Consider the following 19,037-nt stretch of genomic DNA (forward strand, 5'->3'; position numbering starts at 1 on the left):
TACAATTATATATAATTGATTTGATTCCGATTAGATTGGTTTCGAGTCACTGAGCTGGTTACAGTAAAACCTAATTCACATTATTTCAACTATTTTTACGAAGCTAGTTTATTAGAATGTGCGAACGAGACTCATGAATATAGCTGAATTGTTAGCATCACAGTTGTCCCCTCCCGTTTTCACGATGATATTATGATATTTTAATAAAGTGTAACCTCATCGTGTATACGTGATAAATTTCAAGGTAAATGCTTCTGCTTATTTTGGTCCTTTAATTTAACTACATAGATTTAAAAATAGCCGATTCATGACACAAAAAAAATTCTGAAACTAGTTTCATTCTACCGTCGTAATGTAAAAGTGGCTTCACTACTAAAATTTAAGAGAGAATCCCGGAGCAACGTTTACGGAACGTTGTTGTACGTGGAAACCAAGAGCTTCGTCGGAGTCTGCGCGCGAATACTGCGCATAGGCAGCTCCACCCGCCGGCGGCTTCGGGCTGTGTGTGGTGCGGCGATTACCCTCTGACTTGGCGGGCCATGTGGGGAACATGGCCGGCTCTATTGCTACCGGATGCTCCTGAAAATGAATAGATATTCAATTATTCTTCAACAAATTTAAAATAAAATATATGATATAATATAAGTAGGTGACTGGACTCGATCGGAGATCAGTATCTAAATAATTCAATGTCATACCAATTACAGTTATAATTCTCATAACCAAAAATAAAATAACTAACAGTTCACAGTGCGAGGAATCGAACCCGTGCTATTGGAAGTAATGCGATGTGCTAAAGCGCTAGACCACCGAGGCCTTCAGCATGAATGAAATGAATAATCTACATGTACAATATCGAGGAGTAGAACTTAAAAAACAACCTACATACAATCGCAATATCTTCCATAAATATGACCAGCAATGACTCATAAGTCAACAAATAAAGACTGTAATACTAATATAACGCCTCTGTATCTAGTAATTCTACAACCATATCTGATCATAATCTGATCAAATTGGAATAGACTCAAAACAGTTCATATGTATCTCATTCTTAGTTACATATGTATTCAACTTCACTTTAGTAAGGATTACAAATTGCTTGGTTTAAAAAATATTCACCTTGAAGTATGCATGCTCCAGCGCCGAGTCCGCTGTTATCCGCTTGGTAGGATTATAAGTGAGAAAACTTTGTAGTAACGACATTCCGGCTTCAGACAAGAGATCTTGTCCAATACGGTTACGTACTCCACCGGGAGGATGTTCAGCAAACGTCATCTTTTGGACAGCAGGTAATTCATTATAACCGGGCCATAAACTCTCTGATGGAGTTCCCAAGTCCTGCAACAACATAAAATTATTATTCAATTATAATTTCAACATTACCGTCACTATACCGAAATCTTTAACTGACTGACTATTTTCTATGGGCTGTGATACACAATATTTACGTCTCCTAAACAACTAGCTCCCTGTATATTTGTTTGTTTCAGTCGTAGACGACTTTAATAGCGAGCCGAAAGAAAATACAATGACTGATGAAAATATTTATGCTATATGGAAATTAAATAAATTGTCAACAATAAAATTTACCTTAAAAATACGATTCAATTGATCTATTTCCGATTTCCCTGGAAACAGAGGATTCATCGAGATAAATTCACCAAAAATACAACCGACACTCCACATGTCAATGTGTGTCGAGTACTCCTTGCAACAGAGTAATAACTCCGGTGCACGGTACCACAGCGTCACTACTATTGGTGTGTATTGTCTTAGCGGAGAGCCATATTCACGGGCCAAACCGAAGTCACCCACCTGTCACACAAAAGACAAAAGAAATTTACTACAATTCAGATTAAATAACTTGCAAAATATATTAATGACATTTATTATAAATATATATTGTCTAAAAACATCCGCGGCTTTGGGAGCCATATTTGAAAAGTTTATGGTATATACGGGTATTTTCGTTTAGTTTATCTTATTCATGATATAGTTAGTTGTATTTATTTTATTAGATAAATTTACACATTAACAGAGTTTACGTCTTCAGCAGAATAAATTACCTTCAATACTCCTTTGTGCGATAGTAGTAAATTGCTAGTTTTGAGATCCCTGTGTAATATCCAATTGTCGTGAAGATGATGAACCGCTTTGAGCAACTGCGTCATTAAACATTTAACTTCTCCTGTAATAAAAAAAATAAGACGTTTATTACACAAATATTGAAACTTATATCTAGAGCCGGATATCCAGAGATTACATACATACTGAGTAATGACTTCACAGACTTTTGTAATTGCAATAAAATACACAAAAAATGTTGGTTATTAACAAAATTATTTTATAATCGTTTTAACAACCTAATTTCATTGTACAACAGGGACAATGATCATATTATCAATGTTCTGAAGGAAAGTAATGCGGAATAATGTTCGAAAATTGAAAATATTACAATACAAGCAAGCATTTAACCGTAAAAACAGTTTCATTGTTGTAATTTAAAATATCTAAAAACAAACCTGGTAGAAACACCTGCTTTTTCCCTCTCATAGTCTCCATCAAACTCTTGAGGTCATGCTCTACATAGTCCATTACAATAAATATCTTGTCCATGTTAGAGCCGACTACTATCTCTCTCACGGTCACTATATTCGGGTGCTGGCCCTACAACAAGAAAATAGATTGTGCTTCTTGTTAGTATGGACAATATGGTGAAGTCAATACACTACATTCTTGAATCCCTTTAAAAATTCTACAGAATACCACTATATCATTATAATTCCTAAAAAAACACGACTTTATTAAAATATGCAAAGTTTCATTGATAGAAAATACCACATTGTACACCATTGACCACAAATTAGGTTGTGGTACGAACGCTTAATTGTTTACGTTTTATCTTCCTGTACGTCACTATAATATGACTACGACTCATTGTAAAAATGGACATATAAATATATATATAATAATAAAATATATTACAAAAATCGGTATCAACTTGTACAACATTTACTGTAATACAAATTAGTTATAATATGTCTCAGTAAACTTAAGACACAGGTATTCTCAAAAAGGACTATTCATACTGAAAGAATAATAATAGCACATTATTGACCTTTGGTGAAACTATGTATACTTCAAAAAGGTGAAACAATATATTATTTTGTATTGTTGTACATTTGGTACACAAATACAAACATCAGTAAATCAGTATCTCATAATTTCAATATTTTTACGGTGGAAACAGTAAATTCACTTTAAAACATTTTTGTTTTAAATGTAAAGATACAAGTACATATAAATTACACACATTTACGAAATACTTGACTTCGTATGTGATGAATGCAACCAAAACTTCTGTAGTTCAATTTGTCCTAGTATATAATGACAATGGTCATAAGGCTTACATGTCGCCGTGTATTAATTTTAAAAAAATAAGTTTCTCTGAAGAATATATTTTGATTAAAAAATAACAATTTCACCAAAAGTCTAAATTACCAATTAAACAAGTTGATTATTTGTGCAAAAGATGAAGAGTTAATAACATACCTTATAAACTAAAACAAGTCTAAAGGCATATTATGGCTTAAAAAGCTGTGAGTAAAATAAAATATGACAGTAAAATTATTTACAGATAAATCCGATAGCGAAAATTGATTGAAAACATTTTAACTCAACTTGAAATATCGATTTTTCATACTATTATCTCAAACTCCGTTTGCGCGTTAGAATTCATGTCAATCATATGAATTCTAAGGAGTAGAACTTATTTGAGACAATAAAATACCAACAGAATATTTACATGAATAATCCTTTTCGATAAAGCAACGTACAGGTAAATATAATAACAGTAACTCATATTCATTATTAATTTCGATAGTAAAAAATATTCAACCTGAATATATAATAGAATAAATAATTGTTCTTATTGATCAAAATAATTTACCGTCCAAACATTGTATTTATAATCAGAATACAGTTTCAGGAAAATAACAAAAATCTTTTAAAACAATATACAGTAGAAATATTTGTTTAGAGTTTTTTTCAAACTTACATTGCCAGTGCTTATAAGAGAATAATAAAAATAACTTAATTTATTCCTATGGTTTAAATGCAAAATTGTACTGATTTAATATTTTTCCACGCATACCATAGGTATGGAGACAAAAAATTATAAAAACGTTCTAATGAACGTTTTAATTTTAATGACTTAATAGTCAGAATATAATTTTTCTGTAATTTCCCTTAAACTGTATATGTATTTAGACATAGAAATGTAATCTGTTTATTGTTATTGTTCATTTAGAAGTAAATGAATGCTAAGTCGTAAGTAATAATAAAAGTTGTTATAATTACAAACTGTACAAGTGACACAATTCACTTGGGTCACACACAAGACAACAAAATATAAGACAATATCAAGAAAACTTTTACATTTCCATGTTTTTATAAAATCATATTTGCTAGTCAAGTTCTCCGCAATCTATTCCAATCCTATTCTCATAAAATTACACTGTATATATATTTAGAGGTGATTTGAACTAAATTGGCCTCGCTAAAAATTATTTGTAGTGAGAGCTGTTACAAGTCTAATAAATAATAAAATAAAACAATAATATCCACCATCCTGATTATTATAGAGTGTACTCTACAAGTAGTTATATAGGTCACCGGTAAAACTCTCATATAGATAAAAAACATCGTCTATGACACATTGAAAGAGTGCATAGAACTTGACAAAATGCAAATTTAACAACTTCTTACACAGACTTCGCTCATATATGCTCTAATGCATTATAGATGTTAACAACATCGAGTGTTATTTTACCGAAAAGTGTCAATCATACCAAGTTCTGAGATGGCGATACAAATTTCATTTATGTAGAATAGTTTTCTATGCTTAAGTATTGAAAGTAAAATTCATTAATACTGGGCATAGCTGTATCGTAAAGAAATTAAACAGTAAATTATAGAAATGCATTCAGAGTTAACTCCGTATTATATAGTAATATTTTTTCATTAAGAAAAAAATCTAATCGCTTGATGTTTCTTTTGTGGGGTTTGCCATAGATTATTTTCGAGAAAGAAACCAGACGAAGATTTATTTAAAAAAAAATGTGTATAAAAAGAAGAAATTATTTTAATAATACGAACATACACAGTGACAGATGACGCAAGTACCATAATTTATATGCAAACATTACAGTAAATTACATTTTCTTACCTGAATTTTTTAATACCATGACGCAATTAATGTTGCATGAGCTTAATTGTTACAAAAGCTATTTATTTATACGTATCAAACGTTAACTTGCGCTAAAATAGCATGCGCTGTTCTGTTTATTAACCTTCAAAGTTTTTCCAAAATTAACGATATAAATACACAGAATGGATATTCAGATAATATAGAGCCTAATAAAAGTCAAAGTATGACAAATTAAGCACATGTGATTGCAATATTACTTATATCTGTGGTTGTTTCTACTTATAGCAGTAGTTTGTAGACAGAAAGAGAGTAAATTATACAATGATAATTATTTTAAGTACCATTACTGCAAATTTGTATTATATATTTTACTACAACACACGCAACAAAACAGAACCATAACTACATAAGTAATTACGAAGTAATTACTAACTTTATATATTTCAATCAGCTTACGGAGTAGGATTAAAAGGCAAGAAAACTTTCTTTGAATTTGTAACAGTATGTACTGGATACAAAAAAAAGTCTATTTTACAAATATTAATTGACATTTCTAATTTTTTTTCAACATATCATAAATTAAATATATACTTATGATGTTTTAGCAAAAAAACTGTTAAAAATACAGTAATAAATGAACTAGATATTTCAAGTGTCACCGATGTTCTACTCTAAATAATATTACATGTAAGTCACAATATGATCTGCTATTGTATGATATGCCTGCATAATATTCTTTTCGATGTTACATATAAAAGATTATTTTATTTCATGTAATGTCAACTCTAGACTTGGATCACATACATTACTATATTATATGTGTAACTTTCTATAAAATGTCAAATTTAATTAAAGTTTAACAATATCTGTACTATAATAAAAGTACTAGTACTATAATATAATAATATAAAAACATAGCAATGAATTTGATCAGTAATAGAGGTTTCAAGAACAGTGCTATTAGATAGATTGATAAATTATAATACGTAACACAATTTGGTATTATTATAAATCTAATTAAGCACTGCTGTTAAATTAACTTTTCTGAGAATAAGAAATGTATCAACACATTTAGTAACATAAAATAAGAAATCGTTACATTCGTTAACTACGTACATAGTACGTGGGGCCGCAATGGATTAACAAAATGCTTGTTCTTGGGCCGTTGACATACTGTCGATCAGTCGTTAGGCTGTCAGAATGCGATTAACGGAGCACATCGGAGTTTATAGGAATGTTAGGCGCATTCCACCAACCTAATGATTGACCTGCTGAATATCGTCAGCCTTAGTTTTCCAGCTACACTATCCACAACCCACGAATGCTTTGAAGAGTGTCCGGTCTCCCACGGGCCAAGCGAGTAGTGAGAGCCAAGCACGAAGTTGCATATGGTTACTATTTTCAAAAACTTACTATACCAACAGTTAAAAGAGCATGACACAAAAGTTTTCAAAGTTCAGAATTGGTAAAACACTACGCAAATGTGAATAATTTTGTTACCTAAACATGTCACCTTCATAAAAATCCATGTCTGCTGACACCGGTGAGGTGGATAACCTACCTAGAAGTGATAGATTCCATATTAATCCTAATAGTAATAATAAAGTTGTGATCTAGTGGTAAATAATAATAAACTTATTTTTTAAAATGGATGAAGATTAAAATAAAGTCAGGTCAGTTAGCCCCTAGTGGTAATGTTCTTGTATGAACAATTATTACCTGTTAGCAAATAGTCCGGCTAAGTGGGCCGGCGTACGCCAGGACTATAAAGAGTTAACCGTCCTGGCCGCTAAGCCGCACTGGAGGCTCGCACCTGTCGTCTACGCTTTTTAAAAGAATAACAATGAAATGGTTTACGCGTCAGACCAAATAGCCTATTGTGGCAAATTGAGTAGTAATTAATGCGTTGGTTTCCAAGAAGAATCGCGTGAAGTGCAATTTGACATACTGGTTGACCCCATTGCCACGTTGGTACTGCGTGACCCCTGGTCGCGAGCGAACTCGAAAAAAGAAGGGCCTGCTTACGCGGGCAATAACAATAGATTGCTCCGCGGACCCGTTACCTAGTTGCTATGCAGTCAGGAGGAATATGGTGAAGTCTTTAGCAGAAGATGTCCTGCAGTATCGGTTTCAACGGTGGATTTTCTCCACGTTAATGCCGATGACTAAAAGAATTTAAGTACACTTTATTTATGCACATATCGTTAATGTATGTAAAGATTTGATGTTACTAGATTCAACTTAACGAGAAATCTGAATGTTCTCTGCAATGATTTGACAATAATTGATTTAACTACGTACCCACTACGTAAATAAATATATATTTTCAAAGATAAAATATCAATTTTACAATTTCAAAATTATTTGAAATTGTAAAACTAAAAGAATAATAAAATCTATCTATATAATTACGTACAATACTAATAATAGCAATAAAAGCAATATAATACTTAAAAATAAATTCAAAAATTTCGACGGAGTTACGTGAGTTTTGTTAGGGTCTTGAACGAAAAAGGTAAAAGTGAACCCTTACATAGTGCGATGCCGTGCTGTGCAATAAAAATAAAATAAATTCAATTTCTTTTACAAGGGGAGCCAAAATCGGACTTATATGTTCAGGCTACGGAACGATTTTACTAAATACTAGTTTTTTAGAAACCTATACTCTACAAATTAAAATTTAGTTCGAGTATTTTTCTTAATACCAAGACCCTATTTCTAGTACGTGTAATAATACTCTTGTGTCTAAGTAATAGTCGTTTTATATTGAATAATAATGATGACGGTGTACTTAAATAGAGTCCACACTTGCACGTACATTCATCTATAGCGTATTTAGGCGTTGAGAATTACAGTTTAAAATCGAGAAATGTAACAATCTCATCATTGTACTGTACACGTATGCGGTAGGAACTCAAGACGGGCCAATTTAAAATTACTTAGAATCTGTTAACAGACATAAAAAAAGAAAATTTCTTTTCAATTTAAATTTGTTAATGTTCATATATTGTTGGTAGTATGAACACCTTTAAAAACAAATATAATGCGAAGTATTTAATATGCCTTCTTTATACTCTTGACTTCTTTCTTGCTCTTGAGCAAGTTTTTTTCTTTTTGTTTGACCCACAATAAAAGTCACTATCAGTTTTTATACTCGTTTATCCATATTTAAAATATGAGAGTTCTTTTTTATAATTGTTTTATTATCATTTTTCTCACTGCGCCCTGCTATAATAAACGTCTGTACAAGGATCTCTCTTATTTCCATTCATTTTTAATCTTTTCAATTCTTTAATTATGGCAATTGTAACCAATTCGGAGTTACTTCAGCGAAACTGATGGTTAATTATTTTCGCCTTCATTTTGTTCGTGGCTGACTTTACAGTTCGCTTATGCATGTGGTCTTCGAGGGCTCACCATCTATAATTGTCAGGTTTTTTTTAACCATTCAAATATAAATTATTCATTGTATCGGTACAGAGAACGTCATCACTGTCTTATACCTTTCCGTACTTCAATTTATATTCATAAGTCATTAAATTCAATTCTGGGTCAGTATGGACAAAATAACACAATTGTAACAACTATTTCCTTTAGTTCGTAATAGACAGCAGACAAAGACCACAGCGTTGCTTAAATCCTGACAAAGTTTCATTATACGACTAAATTCTTTTCATATAACTTTATTGTCTGTTCTTGGTGTAATTTATTACCTAAAAACAAATTTGTACAAATTTCTCATTATAGATGTCTTATCTTTAGTACACTGAACGTAATATCTTTAGTACATTGGACGTAATGATAAATACAATCTTTATAAATAATATAACGCGTGTTTTTACTTATAATATAGACATCATTATATAGGCAAGGTAAATTTCATGTCCTTTTATAAGCTGTCCAGTTTCACTTTACCATTTATGTATATACTCCTATTCCTTGGTTTGTTTTCGAGGGAAGCCCTTATGGTTATTTCTTCATACTCTTCCGATTTCCTCTTGACAATAATATTCGTTGTGATTTTTATAATATCTTCTGACATATATTTATAAGCGTTATTTTCTGCGTAATTGGATGTCCCTGTAAATTGTAGCTTAACAGTAGTCACGCTGAAGGGAATGGTGGTGAAGTGACTCGAAGTGTTATACACGGCTCATATTTACCAATTACTAAACATTTTAAGCTCAAGCAAGTGATGGACGTAGTATGTAGTCGCTTCAAAAGCATATATCCATGGTAGAGTGGAGTATTTCTACAAGCTACTTTTAGAGTCCCGACGCTATCCAACCTAAGCAGAATTGAACACATGCAAATACACGAAAAACACACCGTTATTTTTATTTAATCAACGATAGACATAACTCGTCATAAAGAAAAAATACCCAAAACATAATAAACACGCTGAGTTTGTTTACAAAACAGAAACCAATTGATCATCTGTAAATAAAATATACACGTTATATTATTAGGACCTAATCAATTATACAAGACAACTTAAAAATGAGAACTATAAAATCGATAAATTCTAAACTAAAAAGACCAGAAAGCTAAAGACATTGAAACAAAGGTTTATTTTACCAAAATTGACTTTGTAAAAAGATGTCTGGATATCTTAGTGTCACCTATTTCAGCCGCCAAGCAGCTTGCTTTATGACGTTTGTATTGGTTGATGCGTGGAGACAAAGTAGTGAAATTACAGAATATAGAAGAACAATATCTTAATATTCCGGAATGCCAACGCATGACGTTGCATCACGAGTGTCACATAATATACGATAACGTGATAACCGCGACTTTATTCCAGTATACATCCGATGGTTATTACTTACCAGAAGTAAGTTTGCTATTCTTATTACAAAAATTAAAACAACGATATGAAAAGAATATTTGAAAATGGTATTATGCGATCAGCGCTATATAAAAAATACTGAAACGGAAATTTTAACTGACCCAAGTAAGCTTTACAAGGCTTAACTACTAGTAAAAAAAAAACTGGATGCAATGCGACGCGCCCGCAAAAGAATTAGAACCACAAACCTATTCTATTCTATCACAAGAATTACTGTACACGTGGAAACATAGCTAAATTTAAGTAACAAAAAAAAAGGTACATCTTATGGTTTTTGAATGGCTTAATGGAATTAATAACGCTAAATAACTATATATTGGCATTATTGCTATATTCAATATATTTAATTTGAGATCAGTAAACAAATCTTTTGGAATGGAAATGGAAACAAGTTATTAAAGAAGACAGAGCGACAGAGACAAACATTTTTCTGGCTTCATGTTAGTGCAGTTTTAATATGAAATTTGGTATTGAAAACTGCAAGTGCCGACTCTAATTTAGATTGATGCAATGTTGCAGAAATCAAATAAATACGATTCAAAATTGATAACCATTATTTATCAGTAATAAGTGCGAGAATCTATCTATCTATCACTAGAACAGACACCGACATACTGTGTGAAAAGTAAATTTAATAAGTTATTTTCAAATCCATATATCCTATCGAAATGTCAAACCAAACATATAAAAATACGGAAAAACGAAAAGAGTATACAAAAATATTTCAAAATGATTAAAACACAGACGATAAAAGAAATATTTTGCACAAACAGAAACTGTTACTTTGTATGTATATAGTATACGCACAAAATGCAAGACTAAATGCATAAAGGGGAATTTACTTTTTTAAATCTGAACGCACGTATAATAGTTGTAATATTATAGAATTTAATTTGCTTCTGACTTGTGCACTTTCTATTCCTATCCATTTTTTTGTGACCTCTTGAAAATTTACTAACGCATTGCTTTCTCACTTCACACATCTATCGTCACTTTTCTACCTAGATGATATTTCACATCGTGCATTCCTGTTTCATCCTTATTATCTCTGGACATTTTATTAAATTCAATAGAATCATATCCAAAACATGTCATTCGATATTAACTACTTCTGGAAATTTCTCTCACGTCGCGCAATCATATTCACATCCGCGTATGTAATAACTGTAATCGTAGTCAGGTCTAACCTTTACAAGTTTAAGCACTCGTACATTGGCCCACCAATGGCCACCTGTTTCTTCTTTCAGTAAACGTTCATCGAAGGTAAGATGAAAGCCAAATTTGCAGCCAACTGCCGAAGGATGAAATGTTTTCTGTCGTTATTTGAATTCATTAACCATTCTGTTCCGATAGAGCTTGGAGTATTCTCATTAGATATGAAGCTGTTATAAAAGAATATATTTATATCCTTTAACTTAACACATTAATATTTAAATATAATGCGGCCACATACATTATGTAGCATAACTTTGTGCAGTCGGGAAACAGACTGATCAATGTACATATCATTCTAAATAAATATACATATTTAAAATTTACGTAACATTATATAGGGTATTTACAGTTGGTGGAAGTGGACTGATGCCACACCATGAATAAAATAATATAGACTCGTGTCTTTTTCTTCAATTTAAAGTAAAATAAACCCGAAAAGAACAGTTTTAACATCAAATTCAATGATAGTACGTTTAAAAATATCAAATCTACCAGCGACCTGATAACGATCTAATAGCGACCCATCTTGGCTTTACAAGAGTGTTTGTATAAGAATAAATTTTCGAAATGATATTGTGGAAATCGGCTTAGAAATAAAGAAGAGAAAGAGATAGATGAAAATAATTTTGCTTTATTCTATTTATTATAGATAATCAGAAGACAAGTTAGTCGTCAAGTAGCTTCTTTGTAAGCTGTGTTTTGATTAAAAGGTGCAGTGAGATTACAGGGTACGAAGGCATCTTCGGGAAGTTTCTCGAAATCTCGGGAGTCAGGAATGGTAACGCGTAAGATGGACGTCACAGGAATGTCCATAGTGCGTTATGTCTTAATCAAATATGGAATGAAGTATTATATATACTGGCTCAATTGGAAATTTACTAACTATTACTATATATACAAACCTAAACACAAACAAACAAAACTAACTACAAAATGTTGATATTACTACTTCTATCTTCAAGTTATAGTATTAGTAATTCCATTATCAATCTAAACTTTACCGAAGTATATATTACAAAAAGTGGTCTGCATGGGTACCTCAGTCTCACCAATTTCAGCCACCAAGCAGCTTGTAAACTGTATTTGTGTTGAAAGATTAGATATTGCAGTGAAATTACAGTATAAAGAGACATAACACCTCAGTCCTCAGAAACGACAACAAATGTGGGATATCATAGGCGTCATATGGATAACTTGTGGTCAGTAATCAGTAGCGCTGTTCATGTACATAGGAGATGGTTACCACTTACCATCAGCCTTTCGATTCCGTTCGCCTTCAGTTCGTTTGCCATTCCAATTATACTAAAAAATTATTACAAAGAGGAAAGATCTTTTTTGTTTCTGATAAATAAATCAAAAACGTTTAACGGATTTTAAAAAATCCATCATTTACATGTATCAACATTACCAGAAAGTCACATGGGCGGTAGTATAGATTTAAAAAAAGCCAGGACGGGTCACTAGTGTCATAATATTAAAAATACCGCATATCGTACGCATCACGCATACCATAGAATGTGACTGGATACGTAAATGTCACGGGATGTATAATCGTATAAAAATAAATAGTGATAATAATTTTGACCTTCGAACTATGTTTCCGAATGCGGTATCTAGATACGAAATCACAATTTCCAGTCATAACTGGACCGCAACGAGTGTTAAAAATTCAAAAATTTACGCAAGTATGTCCCGCAAACAGATAAGAAGAATAAATTGATAAAAATATTTTACCCGATAGCTTTCAATGTTTGCCGCAAATATTAAAGAAACAAGCAAAACGCGCCATTTAGTTGTTTGTTTACCATATATGATTAATTATTTGTGTCGATTTTTTATTATAATGTTAAATGAAATTTTGTTATTCTTTTTACTAGATAAAAGATAAAAAATTATGTTGTTCTATCACACAGTCAAGGAACAAAATTTCAATTAAGTATATTTGCAATTATTTTTCCATATAATAACATAATAAATAATTTCAAATTATGTAGTATAATGTCTTTTTTACAACCTTAGACAATCAGCATAATTTCGTAAACTCTTAATGTTTTATAAATACTGAAGGTTCATTTTAGAAATATGGTACTAATATTACTTAAGTACAATAAACGTTGTTAACATGCACTAAATATTATATGGTACCATTATTTAGGTAATTCAAAACCTTTGTGTCATGCGTTATGTATACTTATATAGTTTATGTAATATTTCTACTACAATATCATTAACTATATAATATGAATGAGCCATTTTCACAAAACCAAAATTGCCAAATAATACACATTATAATTTTGTACCATAAATCAATTAATACAAGATTTTCTTGTGAGGACAAAATTTATCTCTATATTTTTTATTATACCTTGATATTTGGTATCATTAAGGAAATTAAATACGTGAAAATCTCGTATTTTGTTATAGTATATTCATAAAAACTTGTAAGTTCAATAACATTAGTGAAAATGACTCGAAACATTACCTCTTACTGATGGTAGATGTCATTCTTGTAGCCAGTTGTACATTATTAGGGACATAATAATAGATCGAACCGTTTGCATCGCCATCTCAAACTCACTTTGATGAAGATTGATAAATAAAATATGTCAAATAAATATCACATTCGTACATGTGATAAGGAGAAAGCATTGGAGGGATTGTCCCCTGGAATAAATTCCTTATAAGATACTTAGGCCCGCCCGTGTATCGAAGTTGTTAACCCTTGCAATTGGGTCACACCTCTAGCACAACCCTCTTGCAGGTAAGAGGTGCCGGGCCTGTAGGAATAAAATACAAGGCATTAATTAAATGAAATAAACACATGAGCCATCGAGTGCTTCACAGGCTCGCGGCTCAATCGAGCTGCGTTTCTTGTTTTTATTACATTACAATATAAAACGAGTGTACCTTAAATTACAAAGCGGTGATGCAATGTGATGGCTCAAGTGAGCTTATAGAAAATAAAATTTGATTGTGATCCTACCTTGAGCAATGTATTAATTTCTCTCAATGATGTGATGGGGAATCCTTCTTTTTCCTTTTCCATTTTTAGTCGTTTTAAAGCGACTATTTCCTCGGTAGTTTTATCGCGGGCTCTGTAAACAACTCCATATGTGCCTTCCTCTATTCTATTGAGACATTGAAACTCCTCTACCGATCGACAACCCTATAAAATTAAATTAATTAACAACATGTTTAATTATAACAAAGAGCTACAGCAGCTCTTAGCATATGTGGCCATTTGGAAAGCTTGTCAGAATAACATCATCGAAGTTGCAGGTTTACCTCCATCAAAAACCAAGGCCAACAATTAATATAATATTGACAATTATTACCTGTTATATGTCTGATTCACTAATATTAAGTATAAAATTACATTGGACACCAGTATTTATAGAACAAAAAAACAATAATAACTAAGGAAAATAATAAAAGACAGGTAACTGTAAATTGTATTGAATTAACAAAATTGGAGAATAAATAGAACTTATTTATTACCTGTAAGGCTGGAAAATAAGGAGGCAGAGCATTAATAGCTTCTTCTCTAATCCTTGTTTTCTCATCATCCTCTTTAGATTTTTCTTCTTCAGCAGCAGGTTTGCCGTTCTCTCCAGGAGGTGGGGGAGAAAAGGAATGTGATCTGCTTCTACTCTTAGATCTAGAATGTGATCTGCAAACATATTTTTTAAATATTAAATTACACAATATACTGAATGCCTTAGCAATTCTATTTTAAATAGATTGATAAATTGTTTGTTATTTATCACAGATATTTATCACATTGTGGAATGATTTGTCCACAAGAATAACAATATTACTACCATTACGAAAACAGACATAAAACAAAAAGATTTGATAATGTGTAAAGAGCTTTCATAACTAAATGTAGTTTACCTTCTCGATTCATGGGATGATGGGGTACCCCGTTCTGACTTGGGAGTGGGAGATTTTGATTTGGGTTTGGATTTTTCAGTTACTTGTTCTTTTTCATCTTCCTTTTGTTTTTCTTCCTCTTTATTCTCTTCTTCTTCTTCAGTCTTGGAATCTGCATCTGAATCTGAGTCTGTACTAGAGCTGTCTGTTTCAGTGTTGGAATGTTCACCTAAAATGAGAAATGTATCATTACTTACGAAATTAAAATAAAATATTTATGAAAACCAATTTAACAAGTACAAAAATATATAATGTTCACTAACCTTCCTCTGGTTCAGAATGTAGAGATTCACTTTTCATTTCTACATCACTAGCATCAGATACTGTTACAACTGAATCACCATAATTAGGAGAATGATTAGTTTTCGTCTTTTTGGTAGATGGATCATTGGGTGATACTGAGCGCTTTTTGCCTCGACGGCGACGTTCCTCTCGCCTAGCTTCAAGTTCATGGCGCGATTCATACTTCCTTTTCTCCATTTCACGATCTGAAATGTCAGTTCATATTTATTAAAATATTAAACCTACTTACCTACATGTAATTATTATATTTATATTATTGTCAAAATAAGTAATTATTACACTCACCTGCTTCTATTAATCTTTTTCTTCTCTCTTGTTGATGTTTATCCAAAGATGAGTGGCGATCTGATCTTCCTTCTTTTTCCATAAAGCTTGACTGCTTTTTTGTGTCTTGGGTCTGTAACTCCTTAGATTTCCTTTTACTAAGTAATCTAGATCTCAAATCTTCCAACTCTTTATCCCCTGAAGATCTGTCTCTATTTTCTTTCTCATTATTTTGATTGGTACTATTTTCATCTGCTAATAACCTCAGTCTTGATTCTATTCTTTCAGTATCAATACGTTTTCGTTCAGCCTCAGTATATTTGTACTGTCTATACATATCCCGTTCTCGTTGAACTTCTTTATCTTTATATATTTCCTTATCTCTGTATGCTTCTCGGGGTCTAGTTGATTCTCTGAATGAAGTATTGTCTCTATATGTCTCTTTATAATGTTCTCTTTCCCTGTAAGAGTCTTTTTCTCGGTACATATCTTTGTCCTTATACATATCCCTTTCTCTGATTTCCCTCTCCCTATATAATTCCTTCTCTCTAATATCTTTGTTTTCTCTATAAGCTTCTTTATCTCTATATGTCTCTTTATCCCTGTACATTTCTTTGTCCCTATAAACATCCTTTTCTCTATAAGCTTCTTTTTCCCTGTAAGCAACATCCTTGTCTCTAAATGATTCTTTATAGACTTCCTTCTCTCTATAAGGTTCTTTTTCTCGATAAGTTTCTTTATAGTATTGTTTTTCTCTATAATATTCTTTGGTCATGTCTTCCCGGTCTGGATTTTTGGTGAAATCCCTTTTAGATTTATCTGCCTTATCACGTTCCCTGTTGATGATGGTAAGTTTGTGAATATGTAATATACTATTATTATATTTATTTAAGTAAATATACAAGTGAATAAACTGTTATAGGTAAAAAGTAGTATGGATGGTACACAATTTAAGAAATCCAATATTACTAATCACTATTATTAGAATAGCTACTCAATAGGGTAGTATAGTAAAAATAAAATATTTATTACAATAATTATTAAATTACAATGCGTAATTAGTAAATAGATATACAAATAATATTTAATACATTATTATTTTTAATGTATAAATATTTAATCATATTACCTATAAAGATGTTTCTTTTCTTTTCTGCCACCATCCTTGTATCTATCTTTGTTGGACCTCTTGTGACCCCTTTTATGTGATGTGTTAATTACAGCCTGAGGTGGCTTGATCACCAAAGAGTCGGCATTATCACGATCTTCATCCGACAAACTGTAACCAGATTATTAAATACCTTAATAGTAATAGTACTAGTCCACTAAAAGATACAAGGCGAAATTGTAAAATCAAATAACACTTGTGTTGTCTTTGTAATGGCAGAGTTGATGTATTGTTAACTTGCATCCAGAGCTGGTGCACACATTATGTTAGAGATAAAGGTACAAGTATGTTAGGAGCATGCCCATTTATTGCTAAGAGGTGATATTAACATACGTACCACTCTTGGTCCATTCTCACACATGTTGCCGTACGGCTGCTTGCAACATGAGACAGGGGTTATTATGTCAATATATAAGTAGCATCAAATGTAGATTTAAAGTCATAAATATGGAATAGAAACAAAAGTTAATCTCACTCATTTCCTAAGCTGTACAACATATACGATTATAAAACCCATTAATAGCTTTATAAATAGATCCATCTACTTCTTAGACTCCTCTTTTTATCAATAGTTCAACTTTTTACTAAGACAGACTTTGCAAAAAGTCCTTTTCTTATTGCATACCAGTATAATCCAGCTTCACCTATTACACCTTTGCTTGCTTTTTAAGCTGAATCTATTGACCGAGATAAAGCAATGAAATCACAGAGTGAGGCCTACTTAGATTAGACTTAGATCTTGAGGACTATGGTAGTCCACAGGAATGACAATGCATGAGTGGTATATCATGTGAGTTATATAATAATGTGATATGTGGTGCTATTCATTTATATAGGCAATTTTACCAATACATAAAAAACAGATGTTTTTGATAATTATAAGTATACAAGATTTTTAGTTCAATAATAATGAATCAGTTCATCAGAGCTTATAAGTAATATGTCAAGATATATATAAAAAACTAGAAACATATTTTATAATATTTGTATGACACATAACATACTTAATAAATATAGAAATATTCTTCAGAAATCAACCATACTACTACATGTGAAAACAGACATTGGTCTGTCTTCACAGATATAGAGCTAACAGAGTTAAAATTCATATATATTATTATTTAAATTAAGTAAGCAATTGTATGTTAATAATATCATACATTACATTTCCTTACATACCAAACATTTATAAAAATCAAACTAAAATTTGCTGTAGGATTTGGAAAACTTATTTGTCATTTTTCCTATTGTTTAGTTTAAGATGTCCATTAAGCAAATAGTAGAAAAACACCAGTCAGTATACTTTAATGGGTATGCACAGACAATATAGTATTCAGTTCATGAAAATAGACAATTACACAAACATTCATGTTTGCTGATTCATTCAGGACTAAGGTATAATAGCATGTACTTGTAAAGTAGGAAAATATAGTTTGAAAATTACACTATATTTTTATGTATAGTTTTATTACGTATAGTTTTACTCTCACCTGAAATCCATTTCGTCCTGAACAGGGCTGCGTGCTAATTCACCATCCTCACTTTGATCATCATCGTAATTACTCATGATTCAAATACCGTGTGGAGCTAAAAGATGAAACTTAAAATAACAAAAACAGGAATAGGGTTTTTCACAATGATCACTAATTACACATTAATTAAAATGATAAAATGAATACAAGTAAAATTAATAAAATTTTAAACTTTGCAGAAACATGCACGAAAAGACGCCATTTTCTTTTATAGAATTGTGTTCGTTTTCTCAACAAAAAAAAGCATCATACATTAACGGTCGAATGTTGTACTTTTTAAAAAAGCATGCTACAAAACATTGTATTAAAATCATTTTTTTGGATAAAATAATCAATACTAACAACTGCAATGCTCAAAAAAAATATTTACGGCTGTAAGAAAAATAATATAATGAGGTGAAATCTATAAAACATAAGTATTAAGTTGTGACTATACATGTGCGCGTTTGTTCATTTCACTCTTGATTTACGGGTGTGTTATAAGCAGACTTTTTGTCGAAGTGCTCATCTCTTTATCGCCTATTTCATTCAATTTAGTCAGCATTATAAACGTATCTGGTC

General features: G+C 31.4%; 1 protein-coding gene across 1 annotated transcript; it reads right to left on the bottom strand.

Moving 5' to 3' along the window:
- Positions 1 to 351: 351 nt before the first annotated feature.
- On the bottom strand, positions 352 to 18,677 carry LOC131848477 (cyclin-dependent kinase 11B). Its single transcript, XM_059198356.1, has 12 exons — positions 18,435 to 18,677; positions 16,906 to 17,055; positions 15,798 to 16,612; positions 15,473 to 15,697; positions 15,171 to 15,378; positions 14,775 to 14,946; positions 14,260 to 14,442; positions 2,526 to 2,670; positions 2,070 to 2,191; positions 1,594 to 1,818; positions 1,123 to 1,341; positions 352 to 579 (listed from the first exon to the last, which is right to left on the bottom strand). The coding sequence occupies exons 1-12, from the start codon at positions 18,509 to 18,511 to the stop codon at positions 373 to 375; spliced, it is 2,748 nt and encodes a 915-aa protein (XP_059054339.1). The 5' UTR covers positions 18,512 to 18,677; the 3' UTR covers positions 352 to 372.
- Between the last annotated feature and the right edge of the window lie 360 nt (positions 18,678 to 19,037).

Source organism: Achroia grisella, unplaced genomic scaffold (genome assembly GCF_030625045.1).
Source record: "Achroia grisella isolate CSIRO2021 unplaced genomic scaffold, CSIRO_AGI_Agris_v1 utg558, whole genome shotgun sequence".
Lineage (NCBI taxonomy): Eukaryota > Metazoa > Arthropoda > Insecta > Lepidoptera > Pyralidae > Achroia > Achroia grisella.

Coding starts and splice junctions, on each gene's coding strand:
- LOC131848477 (XM_059198356.1), bottom strand. CDS start 18,511: ATGAGTAATTACGATGATGATCAAAGTGAGGATGGTGAATTAGCACGC. Junction 14,443..14,774: donor CTTATTTTCCAGCCTTACAG/GTAATAAATAAG, acceptor TTAATTTTATAG/GGTTGTCGATCGGTAGAGGA. Junction 1,819..2,069: donor CGCACAAAGGAGTATTGAAG/GTAATTTATTCT, acceptor TTTGTGTGACAG/GTGGGTGACTTCGGTTTGGC.